Source organism: Pavona decussata, unplaced genomic scaffold (genome assembly GCF_977016875.1).
Source record: "Pavona decussata unplaced genomic scaffold, jaPavDecu1.1 SCAFFOLD_87, whole genome shotgun sequence".
NCBI lineage: Eukaryota > Metazoa > Cnidaria > Anthozoa > Scleractinia > Agariciidae > Pavona > Pavona decussata.
Window position 1 is genome coordinate 2394166 of NW_028145504.1, and position 23616 is coordinate 2417781.

A 23616-nucleotide genomic window follows, 5' to 3' on the forward strand; every position below is an offset into this window, starting at 1 on the left:
AATAAGGTAAAGACATGTTCACCTCAGACATTAGCAACATAACCAAATGGAAACTATCCCGCTTATTTTAGTTCGCCTCAGTGGTCTAATTAAAAGGGCACCATAATGAGCATTTTAGTGTTTTTGCTCAAAAAATGCTAACATGTACGTTACCTTACTTACTTTCCTCTGGAGCAGCGTACATATTACAGGCTTTACCAAGGGAGTCCGCGAAAACTGGAGAAAGTCGGGTGAAATCAATTTTCTTACTGGCCATCCGCATCCATTTCCAAGAACACTTGTTTGTAGTTTTCGTAGTCTAGAAGAAGAGGCAATTAAACTGCACGATTTATGGATTCCATTGCTGCAAATTGGTGTTAAAAAGGTTTGAAGCGATTATTCAGAGACAAGATATAATTTGGAATTTGCATTAAAAAATCCGCGAGCCGCAAGTATCGCACGCATATTCGATCTTCCTTGAGTGGGAAAGAGTTTGAATCAGAGCTTGAAACTTGGAACAAATAAAGTTCTTTTCTTCGTCTCTCGAGATATGAGATTTAATTTAGAGAAAATGACATACCAGAAACACTTTTATTTTAATGAAAATAGGCATTAGTTTCGAGGCCATTTTGAGTAGCGTACACAAATCTGCATGCTTTAGAAAGCAGCCAGCGAGTTTGGAATGTTTATGGTATTAATTTTCTTGTGAGATGGCTGGTCTAGGTTTGTGTAAGTTTCAAGTTCATTGGGTTATTTTACACCGTGAACGGTGCTTCGTCCTTTGACCTAAATTTTCTCGGTTGTCATCGGCCCGTGACCGCACCTAGGCCGCATTTCAAACTCTCGCAATTTTCTCAAAAAATAAAGTACCTTGGAACTTTAAAATATGATTTTCGAAAATAGTTAATTCAAGGGTATCTTCAGGCGAAATATCAGAAATTCGACCGAGTGGTCGCTGAAATGCAGTGCTCGATTCTTACAGGCAGCCGCTCTTAAAACGTTTAATGTATCTGTGTGAAGCTTGAAACACGTAACGTAAAGAAAAATTATCGATTATTGCCTGGAAGAAAGCATTTTCGTTTACAAATGATCTGTAAACGGCCGTCGGAATCACGTAAACATGACATTTTCTGCGAGAGCAACCGGGGAAAAATGTTTGGAAATCTAAAACTGTGTCAATTCTGGTCCTATAGTAATAATTCTAGTCTCTAAATAAACGTTAACAAATGGAGAATACGGGAAAATAGTCTTTTGGCGAATTACACGTCATGATAATATTCTTTTGTGTAAGAGCAAGTTACCGGCCCGGGGGAAAATGTTTGGAAATTCAAAACAGTGTCAATTCTGCTCCTATAGTAATAATTCTAGTCTCGTCAACAAATTGAAAATACTGGAAAATAGTCTTTGGTGTATGGTAGAATTATTTCAGAGCTTTTAAACTTGTGTCTGTTAACAAACGCATGAGAGCCGTGTGGTGCGAATGAAAAAAACACGGCCACGAAACAATATTGTACAAAATTTAATTTCTAAACGAATATCGATGGTATCGAGAATTTAATAAACGATAAAAGCATCTGCGTAAAGCTTGAAACACGTAACATAAATAAAATTATCGCTTGTTGCCTGGAAGAAAGCATTTTCGTTTACAAATGATCTGTAAACGGCCGTCGGAATCACGTAAACATGACATTTTCTGCGAGAGTAACCGGGGAAAAATGTTTGGAAATCCAAAACTGTGTCAATTCTGGTCCTATAGTAATAATTCTAGTCTCTAAATAAACGTTAACAAATGGAGAATACGGGAAAATAGTCTTTGGTGTTCGGTAGAATTATTTCAGAGCTTTAAAACTTATGTGTGTTTACAAACACATGAATGCCGTTAGGCGCGAATGAAAAAAAACACGGCCACGAAACAAAATGTTCAAAAATTAATTTCTACACGAATATCGATGGTATCGAAAATTTAATAAACGATTCTGTGTAAAGCTTGAAACACGTAACATGAAGGAAAATTATCGATTTTTTTTCCGGGAAGCAACCTTTTTGGTTTACAAATGATCGGTTGAAACGGCCGTCGTAATCACGTAAACATGGTATTTTTTTTTGCAAGAGCTCCCGGGGAAAAATTATTGGATATTAAAAACTGTGTCAATTCTGCTCCTAATTAGTAATAATTCTAGTCTCTAAGTAAACGTTAAGAAAAGGTGAATACCGAAACGTACTCTTTGGTGTTTGGTAGAATTATTTCAGAGCTTTGAAACTTGTGTTTGTTTACAAACACATTTATAAGCTTAAAACGAAACAAATTTTTCAAAATTAACTTCTCCTCGAATATTGCTGGTATCGAAAGCGATTAAAGTGTCTATGTAAAGCTATTTTAGAGTTCTAAAAGTTACCATAACTGATCACGAACGGGTGATATAGGCAAATGTGAGGCTTCTTTAAACTTAAGCTTACTTTTCTCTTCCGGTCGGCCTGCTCTAACCTGCTATCCGTCGCTCTCTTCCACGTTAACTTTGCTTTAATCGTCTCCGTTTTTTTTTCTTTTTCTCTCTTTCTCTTCTTTCCACGTTTGTCAACGTATCCAACAAATACGTATAAATTGTCTTTGTGTTTTTTGGTTCTTTAGCATTTCTGTTGTAAACGCATCTTGCCAAACTATCTTCCCGCCAAACAAACAAGGGCGCGTTAGCATTGTGGGATTGCGTACGGACGGTCGGACGGTCGGATGGACAGAAGTGACGTCATAACCAAACCAAAATTTTTCGCATTTATGGGTTTCCCATATTTTCTTAGCTATGGGGCTCCGCGCCCGCGCCTCCGGTGCGTGGATCTCCGCTATTACACAATAAATATCCATTACTAGGTAGGAGATTTGAAAGCCCCACTTTGAGTTAATCCTACATGAATGCCTTCAGTTCATTCCTAAAATTACTTCCGATTGATGCTTTCTCTCAGCTGAGTACCGAGATCATAATAAAACTTTATGTTAGAAATTGCGCACGTCAGATTAGCCCTTTTTGTGCACATATCATTCAACAGTCATAACGTTACCCTGTAAGAAGAGATCCCTCTGATCTTCCTAGAAAAATGTAGCAAGATCGAAGGGATCTCTGCTTGCAGGCTGTGATCATAACGTCAGTGTTGCAGCAATACTGCGCCAACTCGTGGCACAGGAAAAAGCTTCATGCATTGATGAGGAGTAATATTTTTAGAAACCGCATGTTGGCCCTTTGCTTGAAAAACGACAAGTAAAAAGATGTTTGTTAACATGTATGACGGCTTGTTTAAAATGTCTTTTGTTTAAAAAGAAAATGAAACACTTTTGTATTAAAGACTATTAATTTTCTGCACATAGCTCCTTTTGGATAAAAACGCTGTTTTACAATTAAATAATTATTTACTTTCACGAAAGCTTTTTTTTACATAGTAAATGCTTTTTATAGTGGGCGTCCTGTAAAGTAGCTTTAAGCTGAGTGGAGTTCCACTTAAAAAAATAACTTACGTACTTTAACCTACTCACTCACTTACTTACTAACTGACTTACTTACTTACTTGCTTACTTACTTACTTACTCACCTACTTACTTACTTACTTACTTACTTACTTACTTACTTACTTACTTACTTACTCATTTACTTACTTAAAAACTATCTATGGTTGATAAAGTTTGTTGCTGTTGGCAGTTTTTCAGGCTTTTCATCCTTTCATGCCATCATTAGGTCAACAATTGAAAATATTTTTTTAAGCTGCCATTCTCAGGGGAACTGGTGAATAGACCAATTTCGATATATTAAAATTATAGCTTGGGTACGAAGCGTAGAGGAATAAAACCAAATTAATTAAATTCATCTCTGAGCCTCAATGTAATTTCTGTTGTTTTATTCCCCTAAGCCTCGTTACCTTTACAGCTTCCTTATCTCGAGTTCAAAGAATTTCAACAGCTTTCTTCCATTGATACCCCTTCCCTCATCCCGACCCTGGAACGGCAGATTTGGGAGTATAAATATGAATAATTACTTTAAAAAATGGTTATCCACCTCGAAGAACTGACCTGACTTTATGGACTTCATGTAATTTTTCAGTCTTGGTGCAGTCTTGGGATTCAGATTGAGGGCTGCTTGCTAACATATGTTGGTCGAGACCTTTGCAAAGCCTGTGCGTTTGAAGGACAAGATTTGCATCATGGTGCGACATATCAACAGCCTTTCTCTGAAAGCTTTCCTAAACTTGAGGTAAGATCAAATTGATCAAGCTAAGAGAAGGTTCTTGATTGACTAGGGCATCTTGGTTGACAATATTCAACTATCAGATTGCAATGTTTTGGAGCTTCAGAGAGTTAAATTTTTTTTGTAACAGTCTAACGAACGAGAAAAAAAATCATATTTAAACAAAAAGAATTGTTGTAACTTAACCTTAAAATAACACACCAATTCACGCTCTCTAAATTATAATGGTAATTATAATACTATAAGATTACACGGCTAAAGTCTTTCATTTAATCACTAGAAATCTAAGACATTATAATGACAGATTGCACGAAATATGAAAAAATATCGTAACAAACTTGACGAAAGCCTACTTTAAAGTAGTGTGTTCAAAAAACGCTAAAAACGAAGTCTATACGACCTTTCGATTGTCAATTCGATTTCGCCACAAAAGAGTCCTATTTCTAATTTAATTCTTATTTAAGATTGTGTTCACACAAATAGAACATACTACTATTTGAACTGACATTCCATAATTAGCGGAGCGGTTGTCAATTGAGTGTCGTAAAATCAAAACCAAAGTAATTACTCTGGCCAATCACAACAGACGCAAACGGTGGAATCACATGACCAATACAAATTCGAGGCCAATGCATGAAACCGGCGTCGTCTATTGTGTGACGGTTTTCTCGAATGAAAATGCAGCGCCTCCTTTATTTTGAGCAGGAAGTGGGTGGAGGCGGCGTCCAAGATGGAAAAACAATTTTCAGAATATGAAGCTCGGCAATTTTCTTAGCTTTTGAGATGACGTAAAATGTGGAAATTCTGGTCAGTGAAAAGGTGTTCCCGGATTCGCACGCGTGTAGCGAGATGCCGGTTAGTCTCGCCGACATAACAGGCACCACAGCCTGCGCAAGAAAACGTATCAAATACACGAGACCGCAATGACGCGGGTATGCTATCTTTCAAACTGAACAGGTTCCTTAATTTATAGGGGAAAAACCAACTTAATGTCAACATTTTTGTAAAACCGCTGATTTTACATTGAACCGTGTTCGAAAAAACATTGTAGACAATGTTGTCAAACGTTATCTCGATAAGTCCCATGCTTCTATCGACACATCCACCACTATCAGCCGCGGGGAATCATGGACCCACTATTATTAAATTACTTTTTGTTGGCCATGTTAGTCTCCCTCGCAGCCGTTTATAGTGTCGTCACGCAACGTGACGACACAGCGTGACGAAACTAAAAACGGCTGCGAGGGAGACTAAACCAAAGTAAACGCGAGTTCCTATTGATGCTCAATGAAAAAATTTCCTATTATCTAATTATTGTATAATTGACGTGTCCAGGTTTTGATACAGGAAGACGGAGGGAAGAGAGAGTTAGTTGTTGGAGTTGTACGAGCCAACCACAGGCCCCATAGATCAGCAGGTCAAAGTATTGATACAATCGGCTATAACACTTGTGATGGCCGCCTGCTGAGTGCTTGCAAAAGTGACATGAAAAATGGCAAAAGTGTCATGAAAGACGGTAAAAGTGTCATGCCAGTGGAAGGTATTGTAGAGTACCAATGACGGTTGAAAGTATCATTGTGTCACATTGTTCCTCATCTAGTTAAAAATGTTTGTGAAACTGAGGTTGTCAAGCTCTTTCTTAGCCAGCACAAATACTTCCAGCCACGGTTCTTAACTATAACGGCGCAATGCTTCCTCAGTTTTAAACTTGCTTGGAGTCAGTGTACGTTGCCATTTCAGTTTGTGCCGGTACAGTTTAGAGCACGAAACAAATTTATACATTACAGCTCATTATCACACAAATCCAGCAAGATGTTCAAACCGTGTCAATTCTTCACGGCTCATGGGTCTCCAATCCAATTATATTAATAATAATAATAATTGAAATGGTAGCTGTTCACATTATTGTCCTCCTTTTCTATCTACGTAGGTAAAATGGCATATCGAGGAGATTCGATTGTATGCTTAGTCGAGTACAGAAGAGCGTCGAATGGTAGAGTTCCGATTATTTTTACCTTGAATGGGGCACTGATATACAAGGCATCAATGGAATATGAAAAGGGGAAAAAGGAACTTTATCCTTTCATTGGAATGGGACATAAAGGCATCCGAGTTTTAGCCAAGGTAAGAGTTGTAAAACAGTTTTGTTTGCAAAATCTTTTATTCCAGCACAAGCAAAAATCGTTGACAAGTTAACAGGAGTCGAACTTTTGACCTTCCGATCATTAGTTCGGGTGCCCTGCCACTGAGTTACAGAAGACTGGGAACAGAAGACGTGGGAAGGTTGATGTGACAAACTATCTGCATACTGCTGGAATTTGAATGTCCATGGGTGGTATATGTGACAGAGGTGCAATACTATGTTTTGAATACTCGAAAACGAGTGCGAGGGTTTCATCAGGTTTCCAAACGCGAGAAAACATTTGATAAAGCACGAGGCCGTAGGCCGAGTGGTTTTTATTGTTTTCGAGCGTTTGGAAACCTGATGAAACCCGAAGCACGAATTTTTGAGATTACTTCTCCAACAAAGAAAATAGGCAGTCTCAGACTGCATGTGTCTACTGCAGTTATGGTATAGAAATGTGATATAAAAGAATTGAAGAAAAGGGAAATAAGACTGAAATGTAAACGAAGAGGGAGGAGTGGAAATAGGATAGAGATAAAAAAAAATGGTTGTAAAAATATTGCACAGAATACTGGTGAGATTGAGATTAAGCTGGTATCGTTTACCACAAACATTTTGTAAGAAGAGAACTGTAACTTTTTTCTAACATAAACAATGTATTATATAATCTTACAACGTGAACCACAACTTTGTACTGAAAGCAATGCAGCAAAGTTCTAAACATAAAGTACTGAAAGCAAAGTTCTAACCTGAAACGTGGGCATAAAATGCAACGGAAACTATTAAATAAATTAATCTATACTGAACTTATGAATGGCAAGTAGCATTCTTTAACCCTTTGACTCCTGTCGTATTTCCATAGTTTTCGCATAATTAACTTTTTCCTGCAGCGGTTCAAAATGCGCAGTAGGTAAATAAATATCGTTGGCTTCCAAAATTAACTGCATATTAAACTGGAATGATTAAACAAATGTTTTCTGACGTAAAATAATATCGTTACTATTAATCATTTGCCGAAAAACACACTTGAACGCAAAAATATCTAAAATTCACGGCATATTGGTGAAGACCTTTGGCATATCAAATTTCAACCTTGATTACGCATTTGTCGCTTTTCAAACGCATATATGAATTGACAAAGACACAAAAATCAACAAAAAGCTTTTCCAACAAAACATTTTATTGAAATAAACGATGCATTTGCTATTAGAGGCCAAAACTTTCAGTTTATTTTTTTGCGTGCGTGCAAACACGCATGTAAAATTTGAAGACACTCCGTGTTTGTTCAAAGCGATCACTCGCAGTAAATTGGGGCACGTTTGCGATGAAAATTACAGAAGTTACAGAATTCTGGTTCAAATCATCACTTAAACTATTTGTAAAAAGCAAATCAACATCGGAAAACATCATTTACCGTATTGTCGCCATTGTCCTGATCCGCAAATACAATCGCTTAGATCTCGGTCAGTCGAGGATTCGATAGGATTCCATTTGGGATTCCTGTGGCATTTACACTCTTACACTCTTTCACTCTTTCACTCTTTCACTCAACCCGATGACATAGTGTCTACGCTTCTCTAGAAGCCGTAGACACAAAAATTAGTAGCAATTATCATTTTGATGAGTTTTCTCAATTCAAATAATTTTATTCGAGGCGTGGAGTGTGTTCCAGTCACTTACTTGCTCGTCTGTGACATAGTATAGTTGTTTGCCAGCCCTGAGCAAACAGCTTGCTACGCAAGGCAGGTGGTAGAGCATAGATTTAGACCTGCTAAAACTAACGAAGAAGAGGAAACGTGTGTGGCCAGTGCTATTCTGAAGTCTGTTTGCATGCCCTTTTCGTATGTCCGGGTCTTGTTGAGTGCTTTGGGAAAGGTACGATAGCTTTTTATTTTAGGCCAAATGCGAACAAATTTACATTCGATAAGTAATCAGCAGGCTTAAAGTGCTACTACGATCAAATTTTCGAATACCTTTTATTTGCGGTTGATTGGTAGTTTATGTCCTAAAGTACATGATCTCCAAGTTATATCCTCATAAGATGAAGGAAAGAGCGTTTTTTTTGCGCTCAAACTCCACGAATTTTCATCCGCCATTGAACCGCCATGTTCCTGCGGCCTGGTTACCAAAGGCAGATGGTGTCCAATGACAACAGAGGCCGGGTCACCCGGGAAAAACAAGTGACGTCAGACTCTCAACTCGAAGCCCAGGCGAGCCCTACGAGGCTAACTTCTCATACGGTTTCGAACACGTTTTCGAAAAATGTTTCGTTCTTTCAATGGTGGGAAGTCGCTGTGTTGTTCAGTGGTATAACAACTGCTCTAATCGAGCGGCAGGAATTGCGCTGCATGCGAGTCCGGCCGACAGAACGAGAGATGTGTGGGTCCAGTTTGTTGTCTTGCACGTTTTGCTATTTTCTCGGTTTAGTTCGAGGGACACTCGGGCATTCCACCCAAGTCAGTGAACACAAATTAAACCTGATCTTTTGAAAAGGGTAAGCGATCAGGAGATCGTGAAGCTGAAAAAAATCTCCGAAGGGGAAGGAGCGGCAAAAGGTAAGCTTATGTAAAGTGGCGAAATGTGTGAATATTGTTTTTTATCTCTGGTGATTCCTTGATACCTTGTTCAGCACCCATACAAATAGCAGTCACAATTTTTTATACACATTTTATATTGCGTTTCTAACGTACTAAACTTTGATTGAACGAGTAAATAATGTAAGTGCAACTAGCTCCCGGAACTAGCTTTTCCCTCCGAAGCATTTCCAAAACATCTCAGTGCGATAAGAGTAAGCTTGTGTTTACTTTGCTTGTGCAAAAGCTTGTGGCAAAAACTGTGCAAACAAACGCGAAGAAAACCACTTTATCCATTTTCACTCAGCTTTCGATAAGGTGGTCTTTGGCGTTAACAAAAGGGTTCCTTCTTTCTTTAAAGTGGTTTTCTTGAAGAAATAGTTTGAATTTTTGGTTTAAGAAAGGTTTTAAGAAAACCTCACATTCAGTTGTTTCTTATCAATTAGATTCAATTGGTAATGTATTTTGAATTTTGATTTATTTTTCAGACGCTGAGTTGCAACAACGTCAAAACCCAGCTCTTAATACAGGCCAAAACAAGCCTTGCAGAGCACAACACGTGAAAAATGTGGACAGCCAAGAAAAGGCCAGTGCTCCTCCTTAGACTAGCAGTTGAAGAGCACTGACCTTTCTCAAGGGCTTTTCTTGATCTTTTGTCATCAACCACCAGTTGACAAACAGAATCAATAAAAGAACTGTTTTCTCTTCATTCATCATGCCTCCTCTTTGTAACTCTTTCCATTACATAGGCTTCTGTTTTAGGGAATGGTCAGAAATTAGTGGGGAGGGGGAGGGGGGAGTGAGGTGGAGATTTTAAATTGAGCAATGAAAATGATGTGACCCTCCATAGCGATGCAAATGAAATTTCATGACCCTCCCCCTGAACAGGTAATACAATGTAGCTCAAATACCAGAAAAAGAAAACAAGAATGGAGGCAAAATGTAAGTTACTTACTGGAACCATTTTGCCCCAACATAATTCAAATCATCTATAGAGCCCATTGGCATCATATAACTCCATTATGCTACACATTTCCTTTACATTAATATTTTAATACTTAATACTTGTCTTGCTTTTGTTAAGTAATGACTTAAATTAACAAATTTTATTTTGTCTTTTGTATATAACTCGCTCTCCCTGTCATACTATAAATTATGATTGCAAGAGCATAAATTTATGTGACCCTCTGTTTTCACTGCTTATTCTTTCATGACACTCCACCTCCCCCCCTCCCCACCCCCTGCTCCCTACTAATAGGGAGCTGAAGCGCAGACATTCCTGAGCCATGTATGGCAACCAGAACTCAAATGTTTTCTCTTTTGGTGTGGTTTTAAATAAATACTAATTTGAATATAAACAATATTAATATGGTAGCCATTTTGGAATAAGGTTTATGGTTCATTGTCTGCAGTACATTAATAATTTTATTTTTATGTTCATTTGAAAAAGAGTGCCAGAATCTTGTTTCACCAATAAATTTGTTGTTGTACAAATGAAATTGAATCTACATTTTCTAAGAATAAACACTGATCAAGAAGAACAACCTTGAGAAAAAAATCAAAGGTGGCTCACAACAGTCTCAACTTTACTTCATTTTGGTAGCGTGCATTTGCCCATCTCTCACTGCACCAAAAGTGAAAGTAACAAGAACTGTTACCACAGCAACAGTGTATCAAACTCATCAACACTTGCTTGGGGGTTTGCCCTTAGACATGTAGGACAAAGGATGTTTGTTGTTAGGTTGATTTGACCCTTCATTACAATAAGCAAAAAAATTTCAATTAATACCTGAATCACAAACTTTAACTCCCAAGAATATTGTTTTCAATGTATATTTGCAACATTCCTACTTTTCCTCCCCTCATTTGCCTAGGTGGATGCTTGTTACCAGAAAGCATGTTAATAAATTTTCATTTATAAAGCTAGTCATTTCTTCAGTGCGTTAAAGCATCCAGTTGAGTGGTGTTTAACCTGATGTGAGCCACCTTAAAAAAAAAATATATGTACACGGAAAAGACTGTTAATACTATTACATTGTTCATGATGGTGCAAGGGAAGAAAACAAATCATTGCAAATTGTTGTTGCCTTGCAAATTTATTTGTTTATTGATTACTGTACTTATTCAAATCTGGATACAATGATGTCCATGCAGCACCAGCACTCTCCAGGCTTGGTAAGTCGCTCAAGGGAGCAATTTGAACATTTGCACCTGAGAAAATATTGAACCAAGAGGAAACTTAGCATCAATTACAAGGGAACGATCAGCTTAAATTCAAGCCATTGTACAGAGCTTTTCACTACAATGTATATTCTTTTTCCATGGTAAAAAAGTGCAAAAACAGTAAGCTTACTCGGAACCGAAACTTAACTGTGCACTCTAATTTAACACCAAGGCAAACTTTCGAAAGCAAAGCTAAAAACCTAAACTTGACTTCGATTTCAATTCAACTGAGTCTCCGGTAGCCTTCCTCCGGGGAATGAACTGGCTAGTAGTCAAGAAAAATTGTTGAGGATTCTCAGGCACTACACTTTTAAAGCTTGCCTGTTTTGTTAATACAGCAAATAACACATCTAAATATCAATCTCTATCTCTAATATCTTACCTGAGAGATGAACGACTCAACAAAGTCTGCTCTTCCTTCTCTTGTAGCAAAAGCGCTAGCTGCTGAACTTATTCGGCTGCCTCTTCTTCAGACGGAACTAGCTCTCAGAAGGAGAACTACAGTACTCGCTCGATCAGCGACTTGAGAGTATTAAGTCACGACAAAAACACAATAGGTTTGAATAGAAATACCGCAACTCCAATCACTTTCATACCGCGGGCTCACTGGAACATAAATTCATAATGGCGGACTCGAAAACACCAGTTTTCAAGGCTCAATATTTTCAATTTACGGGGCCCAAACTTCATTTCAGTGACCAAGACAGGTACAGCCACATCGGATAAGCTGTAAAGAACGTATTTTTGTTTCATACGTGACATGAAGTTTTGATCGTAGTAGCACTTTAAAACATGACATTACATTTCTTTCACTCATGGATAGTATTCTCAAAATACACCTCAGCGTTGATTGTCTTTGAAAATAACTCACCAAGGACCCTGTACATGACAAAGACTGAAATTGTGTCATTTCAAAAGATCTGCTTGCTCAAAAAATACGATCTTAAAACAAGATTCAATCAAGGAAGGGCCAAACGTTGTCGTTCTGATTGACGTTTTGACAGTATGTTTCACAAACGTCAACCAATCCAGTTGCCCTTTGTAAAATTCTCTATTCTCGGTTTTCACGCGACGTCACCAAATTCTAGAATTCAAAACTGGGAGGCCTTCAAAATTTTTACCTTCATTCAAGGAAAGATTACCTAAAAATATGTCTGTTCACAATTTTTTAGCTCGATATCGTGCTTCCTTTTGAAAATAAAACAGTTTCAATTTCCGAGTTTCCATCGTGCGTGACATAAGGAGGACGGCCGTGGCAGAGCTTTTCCGTATCTTAAGAATGACTCTTCGGGTGATTTTCAGCATTCTAAACAATTTAAGTTTGAGGAGAAATATTAATCTAAACATTCGAAAATTCACAAGGGCAAACAAACCTCTTTTCTGGCAAAAGTGAACTCCAGATGTTTTTTCGTATTTCTGGCCGCCATGTTTGTGCCCCTCAGAGGGACACAAACATGGCGTCTCCATAATACGCTCTATAAATTTATGTGGAACATTTTGTCAAATAACTCGAGTACGGAATGCCGCATAGACCTGACACTTGGACAGATGCCTTATTTATTTATCCTCTATAACATGTCAATTTCTTGACTTCATTCATGGAATTGTTTTGTTTTTTTTTTTTCAATGGCGTGACAGTGAAAACCGAGAATACTACCGTCAGTCACACGACGGAGGTGTCAACTTTTCTGGGCTACTTACTTGGACGCCTACGTAGACAGTAATGTTGGTAACTGATGGAGTGAGCAACCCGTGAAAGTTGACATTTTCGACTCGTGCCTTCCCTTCGTAAATGGCATACAGATCTGAACTGAACAACAACTGTTTCATCAGTATCGTAGTTTACATTGTCCATATAACCATCCCGGGCCTTCAAAGGGATTATTATCTATTTTTTCTTAATTTTCGGAAGTTATATTTCTCATTGCGGCATCGTCAAAAATTTTAACAGAAGCATATGTTTTTCGTCCGCTCTACTTGTTGAATGTGATGAGGTGATAGACTACGGGAACCAATAAGTGCTCTTTCTTTCTCATATCCTGTCGTATTCTGTTATTGTCACTGGACTATCCCTTATTTACAGTCTTCAAAACTTATTCTGATTTTCAAGGTTTGCTCTGGTCCGAAAGATGCGGAGGAGAACTCCAGTCAAGCGATTTCCAGACTCAAAGAATCTATTGACGGCCAAGTACTGGGACTGCAGCAAAAAATTACAGACATTAGCGACATGATCGTGTTCTCTTGTCACACACGCGCCCTAAGAGAGGCACCTTCTGGACCTGGCGTAAGTTTTTTTTATTTTATTTTCGCCACCTTATTATGATACAATATTAATTTACGCAAATTTGTTGAAGTACGACAGGAAAGCCCAAAGAAACCATGAGGTTTATATAACTTGGGCTTTCCATGCCAAATTACTAACAATAAATGTAATATTAATTTGACTGAACGGCAAAGGCAGCGTAACAATAATACGAAAGAAAAAGGTGTGTATACAAAAAAATGAAGGCAAAGGACAAAGCTGACAAAGAAAAGGAAGAGGAGGAAGGGGGTGGAGGGAAAGGAACAAGTTAAGTAAGAAGGAGTTTCTTCAGATTTTTCTTCAAAGGAGATACACTAACTGAACTTACAGACTAAGCGAATTAAAAACCAAGGGACCTTGGTTTTGGAACGAAAAACGTCTTATGTTAAAGTAAACTGAAGATTTATACAGCTATGCATCGATCAGGTCAAGGACTCTAAATCCATGTTAAAAGATTGTCTATATTTCCCAGAACTTTGCAGAGCATAGTATCGAACATTCTGGAACATTCTACGGAACATTCCAGAACATTTTAGAATGCCGAGTCATAGTTTAAGTGATCGGTTTTAAACAGCATACGCTGTTGTAATGTTACTGAAAATAGATTTTTAGAAGTTTCAAGACCCTTGTTGCATGACTATATAAGTAAGCGAGTTTGGTAGTTTGAGAGAGCTTTCAAGAGAAGTGTAAACAGTGTGTTAAGAAGTCTATGCAAATGGCTGTGTGGCGGACCTATTTAAATTATCTGTGCGTTGATTCAAATTTAAAAGCCGCGTATCAGAGCTGTGTGCTAAAGTCTGTGTGACAAGAATCTGCGATCCGAGTTGTGAAGACTTCTTATGTTGGCGAATAAATCTGCTTGTTGCTGTTACCGGCAATCCTAAGTTCAGTCCACAAACAATCCGCTCATACAACGAATCTCGTAAAAATTCTAATACAAAGGTATTTTTATGCGCTTTATGATCATGCGGGAAAAGAAGATAGTAGCATGGACTATTAAAATCCAAAATGAAAATTGGGCTAACCATACATTTTTCAGAGACAAGTAAGTAACAATAATTCTAGAAAGAATTAAGATATACTTCACAATGTGTGATCTTTTTTTCTAAACAGAAGTTTAATTATCTCTGAAAAATGCATGGTTCATTTTCTCTTTGGATTTTTTTACCTCGCATACTCATAAAACCGCGCAAAAATACGTTTTAATTGGGAGCAATCCTGAGATGCGCAGCACGAAGAGGCACCTTACTTACTGCGCAGTTTTGACCATAAGTAAGAAACAAAATGGGCGTTTGACAGGAAGCCAAACGTACAGTTAAGTAAGAGAGAAATTTTGGACTTTCGAGGGAGTGAGTCTTCTGAACTTGAATTGTAAAAGACGCTTTTCTGCGCATCTTCAGCGAAAATTCCAGAAATTGACAAAACTATTTATACGGTACTATTGAACGATATTCTTTCTCATTGGGTTTATTATTCAGTTGCTTTTACTTAAAGGCAATTTATGCATGGTAGAGCATTTTTGACTAATGAACCGTGTTGAAATGGAGATGTTGACGACGACGATGATGATGATGATGATGATGATGATGATGATGATGATAGTGATGATAGTGATGATGATGACAAGGATGATAACCATGTTTGTCGTTCCTCTTACCGACAGTGAGAGGCTGCAGAATTCAGATGTTAATTAATTAATTAATTGTTGGATAATTGTAGGCCTGGGATTGCAAGGGATTGCAGATTGAAGGTTGGATGCTTACATACATTGGTTCGGATCTTTGCAAAACCTGCAAGTTTGAGCCAAACGAATTCCATGGAGCTAAATATAAAAGGCCTTTCTCTGAAGATTCTCCTAGGTTTGAGGTAGGTGGGAACAGATAACCAAGAAAAATTACTAAAATGAACTAGTTTTGAAGAAACACGTCTGTCAAGGACTTGATCAACAAGTTACGTTAGTTTTATCCCCCCCCCCCCCCCCGCCAACTGCTTCCCCGCTACTTTAATCCAAACATTCGCATGGTCAAAAGCGAAAATGTAAAAAAAGAACCTCACGAGAACTTTTAATAATAATTCTAAGCGATAAACCCACCCTTTCAGTATGAACGCAGCGATCAAACTCGACCTTCGTTACGGAGGAATTGGAGAAAAAACTAATAGTCTAATCGTACTACGTCATCATTTTCTCTTCAGGTTTTAATTAAGGATGGCGGCGAGAAGAGAAATTTGGTTGTTGGCCTTGTAAGGGCTAAGCACAACTTGCACGAATCAGCAGGTGAAGTGTGTGATACTATTGGCTACTTTGCTTGTGATGGCCGCATCCGAAACGCCAGTGAAAAGAGATTGACAGGAGCCACGGAGATAATGGACGGTAAAGATGAAATAGACCGCATCCACTTGTAAATTCGTTATTAATTTTGTTACCGTCACAGAAAGACCTAATTTGGTTATAATAACATGATTTAAAATATGTGGTTATATAAATGTTCTGCTCACTGCGCATGTGCCTGTCAATAACATCCGAAACCCAACTAACCATGCGTGTTATACTGCTGTCAATCATAATTCGGCGACAACCGCTGACCGCAAAATACAGAAACCCTCAAAGTGGATTGAAATCAGCCAATCACAGCTAAGAGTGTGACCTTTTGACCTCATTGATTCAAACGCCTTTTTTCCTAAGAGGTTCGCAGCACTGATTGACAGCAGTGAAAAGCGCCGGTAACGGTCGGCTAAATCTTGAACTTCCGAGAGTCCGTGTGTTAATGAAAAGCGCGGCAGTAAGTAAGAAAGCGCTAGTATTTGCCGAGTTCGTTTAAAGTTAACAAGATAAATAAATGGTTAATCAGTTTCTGCTGTAGCAGTCATACGCGACCGTCAGTCATCCCGTATAGCACGTGCATGTCATGGCTTAACCTGGCCTCTTAAATTACCCCAGTCAATTTTAAAAGCCATAAACTGAACCTTAAACACCCACGGTCCTTTTTGGGTAGATATTCATGGTTACTTATCGTTGTTTTAAAATTCAGTTTTCAAAATGATGGAAGAGACAACGTTGTTTGTTTGCCTTCTGCCACAAGATTCAGAGGATTTGCTGAATTTCTTTTATTTTTTTTGAATTGGTTAAAGAACTACAAATAAGAAGAAAGAGCAGATTAAAAAGATCCTTTAAAACGAAATCACCGTTTTGTAGCCTCGTTTACCTCCTTCGGATCACCCTGCAGCATTTTTCTGACCCCTAACTGTCTTCTACAATAAAACTTTCACTTTCCGTTGTCTGATAGGTAAAATGGCGTATCATGGTGACTTGATTGGTTGTACAGTCGAGTTTGCTAAATTTGAAGATGGGAAAGTTCCAGTCGTTTTCACCTTAAACGAAACAGTGATATGTGAGGCCAGGATGAAGTACGAGAGAGGAACACTAGAGCTCTACCCATTCATCGGAATGGGCCATAAACACATCAGAGTTTTGGCCAAGGTAACGGTTTCGAAACATACATGGTTTATTAAAGTCCAGTTTCTCCCGCTTGAACGTTAATTAGATTAATCATTTTCGAAAGTTCTGGGACTTAGAGCTTGCGGGGCGCGTTGCAAGGGATACATATCCTACAGTGTTTACTTGAAGCAAAATTTGAGTTATATTTTCAACCATAAATTTTCCAGTCAAGCCCTTAAACTTTTTCCTCCTGTAATTATCAGCCTTTTTATTCGAGGTGATTTTTATGATGACGGGAATACCTTTCTATATCCCTCGACCTTGCCTCGTCCGTATTTTGGTATGGTCTTCCCTATGTTTCCTTGCATATACCGAGGACCAAAGTGCTGTGGGCCCGCAAGATTACGAAAGGTGATCGAATGAAACGTATTCCACTCGATACTTCGTTCCTCGTTCGGAAAGCTTCCTTTTCCGAAGAAAATTCGTTGCCTACCAGACAACACTTATTTATCATTACGCACGCGGTCAGCGTTGGTTGATTAGAAATCAAACATGTCGGAATCCATACTAAGATCGAATATAGAAGGATATGGAAGCAGGACACGGTATACAATTCAGAAGGATTTTAATAGCTATCCTCATGCATAGTCAATTGAAAGCAACGATTATGAAACCTGACAAACTTCTTTGTTGTATGGTTTTGTTTGCCTTTTTGGCAGCAATAGCAATAGAGTTTGGAATGTATTGGAGCAACTGACCAATCGAAACGTTTTTTGTAAAGATATTCAACTGCGGTATGAACCTTAAAACAATGATTGTGCAGGATTGCAGCCCTTCCAACATAAATTGCAACACCATTGGTTTCATGGCAAGGTTTCCTGACCAGTCCCTCATTTAACTATGCTTCATGCTATATTTTAGGCGTGTTCTGGAAGAATCGATGAAGGAACTGTCAGGGATGCTCACGGAAATGCTGCAATTTCAAGTGCAAATATGAACGAGGCGACACCAGCTGAATTCCCGAACATACAGCAAAGCATTAACGTCATCGAAGAAAGGCAGAAACAAATTCAGACGATTGTTGGAGAACAGCAGAAGCAAATCAATGACGTCAACAATTCTTTGAGTGAAATACTAAGAATTCTTCAGGACACGAGTTCAAAAAGCTCTTCAGAAAAAGGGAGTGATACCGAATGATTTACTAGTAATAATTGCTTGAAAGAACGTTAAATGATCATCTTCACCGGAAGTTCTGTACGTTTTTGCCCTCTGTTGGTGTGAGCGTTATACGAAGTGCACATTAATTAAACTGCTAATAGTGAATTGTTTATATTTATAGTGAATGGAATAATAAATGGAATATTCAAGGTTGCAAGTAACGGTACTATGCCCGGCAAGGAGTTCGTTTGAAGTAACACATATTAAAGAGGTTCAGAGTTCTTGTCCGGGAGGAATTCAGACGAAACGTAAATTTATAGTAATGAAGTCCCATTGAGCGGGTTTGCACATCTCGTATCATTAATGGTTGACGATAATTTCCCGCACCTATAATAGGCCATTTTACAGATCTGTGTTTAGTGACCTGGCCTTGGATTTGAAGCGAGGCTGGGAGTTTTTCATATGTAAATGCAAACCAGTTTGCATTAGAACAGCATGATCTACATATGAAAAGCAGTGAGGTTTGTATCAAAACAAGGTCACCCCCAGCCTCGCTTCCAATCCAAGGCCAAGTCACTAAGCACACAATTGTAAAATGACCTATTGTAGATTATTGTAGCCTAAATTCGATGCCTCTCCCCATAACTTCGAAAGTAGTGAAGATATCAGAGTGAAAATCCGAGACTCGGAGAGCAAGCAGACGTGGCAATAACGTCATAATTTTCTAAAAGCTGGCATCTTAGTTTTCCTCCCAAGCTACAGAAAGTCGCAAAAAAAAAAGTCCAAAAGTTATTCAAGACCAATAGAAGAATACGAAAAGAAGATAAAGACGCGAAAGTTGGCCTAAGTGAAGTTAACATTTGTTCAGATTTGGTGGTCGCGGTAACATCAGATTCAACGAATATTGGCCCACCGGTACCACAACAAATTATTCCCAGATTAAGTGCCGTAAAATACACAAAGTTTGGTGTCCCTTGCTTACATATTAATTCGGTGCAGCCACAATCCTTTTTCTCTCCCCGCTCCTCCCCCTTGTCCCGGCCTAATTTAACTTGTGCGCCTATAAAACTTGTGAGGGTCTATTACATACAGCGACCTGTTTAGAAGACGTTTGATTACAATCATTCAAATTTTGACTGAACTGTGTTTAAGTTCTTGAATTTCAATAACCCTTGCAAAGATCTGCTTCTCCCGCATAGTCATAAACCGCAGCAAAATACCTCTGTTCTAGCAGGCATCTTCCTTGACAAACCCGAGTTTCTCGTACTATCAAGAGATGCGCAAAACGTATGCGCATTAAAAGAAGGAGACAGTCCTTTGCTGAAATTTCAAGGTGTTCGAAATTGCCTCCCGGATGGCGCGCCATCACGTGAAGAGAGAAGAGAAAATGAATATTCTCCATTACAACTCAGCGTCGTCCCTAGCTTCTTCTTGATTTCAGATTTCCAGATTTTTTTTTAACTTATGCACCATTTCAATGGTTTATCACAAAAGGAAATTACGATACATCACAAAAGTAACATAAAGACAACATTAAATTACATAAATCATCAAAGGTAAAATGTGCGCAGTGACCAAAGGAGCTTAGGCTTTCGAGTTGGTCACTGCCACGTGCAGCTAGTAACTGGCTTATAACGTGCAACAAACTAAGTAGCACAAAACAAAAGACAAGAAAATTAAGAGCAATTCTCCAGGAAAGTGAAGCAAAGTTGGAAATGAAAAATTTTAGCCCCTCTTCAATTTTTGTGTGTAGGTAGGTTACCTTGGGGGATAGACAAAAACAACCATATTTGGATCGGCAGATGTATCGTTGCCATGGTAACCGCACTATATGACGTCGGCCTTGGGACCATGTTTTGAGCAAAAGTTCCACTCTCAAAAAGTAAAAGTAAACGAGTCTGGTTCTCGGGTGCATGTGAACCAATTCAAATGAAATTCATACAGATGGTAGAACCACTCTCCCAGTTTATAAAATTCGCCGTTACAATAATTTGGGTTTTATAAACAAGAAGAAAATGCTCGTCCTACTATGTTCCCTGTCAGCCATTTAGACAAGCAGGAAAAACAAGCACAACGATGTTCGTTATTTCTCCGAAAGTACTCTTTCCACATAAACCAAATTAGCAGCAGAGATTACATAGATATTGACGTTTCTAAATATCATAAAATCAATTTGGGGAAAACTATACTCTGGCCATGGGTGCTGAAGACACCTGGGACAAATTGCAAAAAATTGCAAAATTGGTAATTTTGAGAGCTCTAGTATTTAGCTCAAACAGGCTTTAGAGAGAGAAAATCAGCTTCAAAAGTATCTTTTATCATCTTGTCTGCTACCTACATTTAGTAAATAAGGTTTTGGCCAACAAATTTGATGAAATATAAATTGATACAAAACCTGAGGGTTTTGGGAATTTCTACAGGATGCTTCCGTCGCGTGGTTCTCTCCAGTATCTCTCCTTCGCACGTTCCGTCTTTTTGACCAAATCTAGCGCAGACTAACAGTTACTTCCATCGAATATCCGGTTTGCTGTGTTTCAGACCAGAGATGATGATACAAGTAGCCCGCATACACTTGACAAAGAATAGTTGACAAAGTCCAAAACATGGTCGTAATGCTTGCGATTTCTGCCGTCGAGCACCTAAATTCATCAATATTATTCAGCCAGGAAGTAAAGTAAATGTGTCGAGATCGATGTACAAAGCAAATGCATGCCTTTGAACAATCCAAAGTAACGTCTTTGGCTAATATTAGAGACTTTAAGCATCGACGACGGGAACGGCAACGGCGACGGAGAAACCGAGGAAAGACTGAGGAGAGGACGCGGTTGCGTCGCGAAATTGGAAGCAGTTAAGCAGGCGCAATAGGACGACAACTTCCCTCGAAGAGGATTAAATACGATGAGCGCTTTCCATTCACCAAAACTTTTCGATTTGAATTTTCGGAAATTTCGTTCTCGAATGGAACGGGCTTATGCTCGGTCGGTTTCCACTTTTCGGGAACAGCTGTTCAAAAAGGTTGTCCTACATTTTCGAAAATCTTTTGCGGAAAAGATGCTGTTCCATTCGATTCCCACCCGAAATTTTTGTAATTTTTCGTCGAATTGAAAGCACCCATCGAGTCTTCGTAAAAAAAAGTCAGAAATCGATTTTAATAATGAAATAGCCGATGAATAATTTTTACTGCTGTTAACGAGAACGTGTTTGTCGCAGTTGCAGTTTTCCGATGTATAAACAATTCAGACCATTTGATATATTTTTAGGTCGTAATAAAAATCACCGATATAACTAGAAATAGCAACTAGATTAACATTAATTTACTTCAAATGTTCTGCATCGAAGGCTGGGATTTCAAGAAACGCTTTAGCAGTGCGAGTACGCGTGAGAATTTCGTAATCTTTACATCTAAAAATTTGAACTGAAACCTACGATATGACACAGTGGTTTGTGGTTTGGATGCTATTTTTGAGCAACATAGACTGTTTATTTTTCTCCAGCTTAAATGTAAATTAAAAGTTCTAGTTTGTCTTGTTTTGAATAAGAAAAAGTAATGTTACACTGATGTTAGAGAGAAACATCGATAATTAGTGTCAGACTCGCAAGTCATTTCTAATTTTGCAGGCATCGTCACTAGTCTCACTAGCTTTCTGTTTTGTAACAGCCGACTGATGAAGTTATTATAGTTTCGGAAAGAATAAAACAAAAACTCAACGCGTACTTTTCCTACGGTTGCCTTAAGTGCCAAGCAATATTAAAAATATCATTTTTTCGGGGCGAAACGGAGGTAAAATATGTGAAATGTTACTCACGTTTTCGAGCAACGCCAAACGAAGCTTTCTCACGTCGGGCCCCGGAGCAGAACGTCTAGATATTTCCCGCCAGACATGCGCAATGTGACATTTGGGTTTTCCCTCACAATCTCACGTCGCCGTTGCCGTTCCCGTCGTCGATGCTTAAAGTCTCTATTGCGATAGTCGACAAGCCAAGAATGGTAAATAACCTGAACGCATAGGCCGGAAGTCCGAGAAGCACGACTGCTGACCGGATGTAACACAATGTAATGGGATGTAACAACGGATGTATTTGTAATGATATCCTGCCATACGGAGCTTGAGCCCGCAGTACGAGCGGCAGTCAAAACTGGTTATCCTACGTCATCAGCAAGTGACACTTCACTGTGGACTAAATGACAATACTATCGAATTTGTTGTTTATCACCGCTCTAGTCGCTCTAGAGTTCTCGAAAATGGCCTATTTCTCCAACCTAAAGCAAACGGGAAACCACTAGATACCTTTCCCCAGCATTCTGGAACTATCACACAGCCACTTAGCTTCACTTAGTGAATAACACCTCACAGCGTTAAAAAGAAGGAGAGCGAAAAACCTTGACAACCGCGGCCGTCCGACGCGGGCAGTGCTTTTAAGTGAGGTACTCCTTAAACAGTTTGCGCTATTCTATGCGTTTAAATATAAAATATAGCACTAAATAAATTAATAAATATGTATACAAGTATACAGAATAAAATTATTCACACGACTGTATACGCGTGATTTTTATTAAATTTAGCTTGCGGCTTTATGATGTATCCGCGAAAAAGTTTCAATTTCTATTTTTCATTTGGTTGTAATCATTGGTTGATAGCAGTCATTACTCACTTTTTTCGAATCACCGCCCCGAGCTTGTTGTGAGTTATCAGCGAGTAAGCCGTCAGTATCTTTTTTAGCTGAGAATCTGAGTCTCACAACAGACATTTCCAGGCCAGATTTGGGAACTAGTACTGGAACTGAGTTCGCGCAACATGTACCTCTAATATTTGCTAAAATATTATAAATATCTACCTCTTGCTCTGAGTTTCAAGTTCAGATTCAAAAATCCAACCAAGAAGAACGAGGTAGTGAACTGGCCCGCAGGTAGCGAGTGCTAATCTAGGCGGGCCAGACTTTCAAATCACTCTATTGCTAGTTAGTAGTTAATTAGTAGCTAACTATAGTTGTTAAAATTTCACCTATTTACATTTAGACATTTCACCTATAAATTTAGACGTGATTCCTGTTCTTGTTATTCAGATTTATGAGATAATCCAAACCCTGATTCAAAACAGTAATAAGTTTAAGCCCCAAATTCGCATTATTTCCCTTACTATTAACACTTTACACACCTGTCAGACAAGTAGACTTCATAAAACTGCAGATTGTTCAGAAATCAAGAATAATAAATTTAAAAATTCTAAATCCCATCAATTATTATATGTTCCTCTTGACCCAGAGTTTTTGAACGGTTTTTGTTGTTCCTCATTATTAAAGCAAACACTAAAGAAAACCATATTATGTTAACTGATATTAGTATAAGTGTTCAGCAATAATTATTGTTATCAATCTTACATGTCGAGGCAACTCTTGGCACTTCATTATTTTTTATCATGTTTGAAACTCAATGCACAAGGAACAACCCAAACTATAATTGTGGATGTGACGAGCTAATGCCAAATTTCTGACAATGGCTACATCATGATACCCAATAATAATAACAATAATAATAATAATAATAATAATAATAATAATAATAATAATAATAATAATAATAATAATAATAA

The 23616-nt window shown here is 38.3% G+C and overlaps 1 protein-coding gene across 2 annotated transcripts in view; it reads left to right on the forward strand.

Moving 5' to 3' along the window:
• The window catches only part of LOC146474750 (uncharacterized), a 35672-nt gene extending 17374 nt beyond the window's left edge, over window positions 1-18298 (forward strand). The window contains exons 16-23 of one of the 2 annotated variants that reach the window (XM_085116455.1): window positions 4065-4214; window positions 5544-5748; window positions 6139-6332; window positions 13240-13413; window positions 15151-15297; window positions 15625-15802; window positions 16716-16909; window positions 17789-18298. In XM_085116455.1, coding sequence (XP_084972581.1) covers window positions 4065-4214; window positions 5544-5748; window positions 6139-6332; window positions 13240-13413; window positions 15151-15297; window positions 15625-15802; window positions 16716-16909; window positions 17789-18064 — 1518 coding nt within the window. In that variant the 3' untranslated portion in view covers window positions 18065-18298. The remainder of the gene's footprint in view (window positions 1-4064; window positions 4215-5543; window positions 5749-6138; window positions 6333-13239; window positions 13414-15150; window positions 15298-15624; window positions 15803-16715; window positions 16910-17788) is intronic. The other variant, XM_085116456.1, reaches the window with a different exon arrangement.
• The last annotated feature ends 5318 nt before the right edge of the window (window positions 18299-23616 follow it).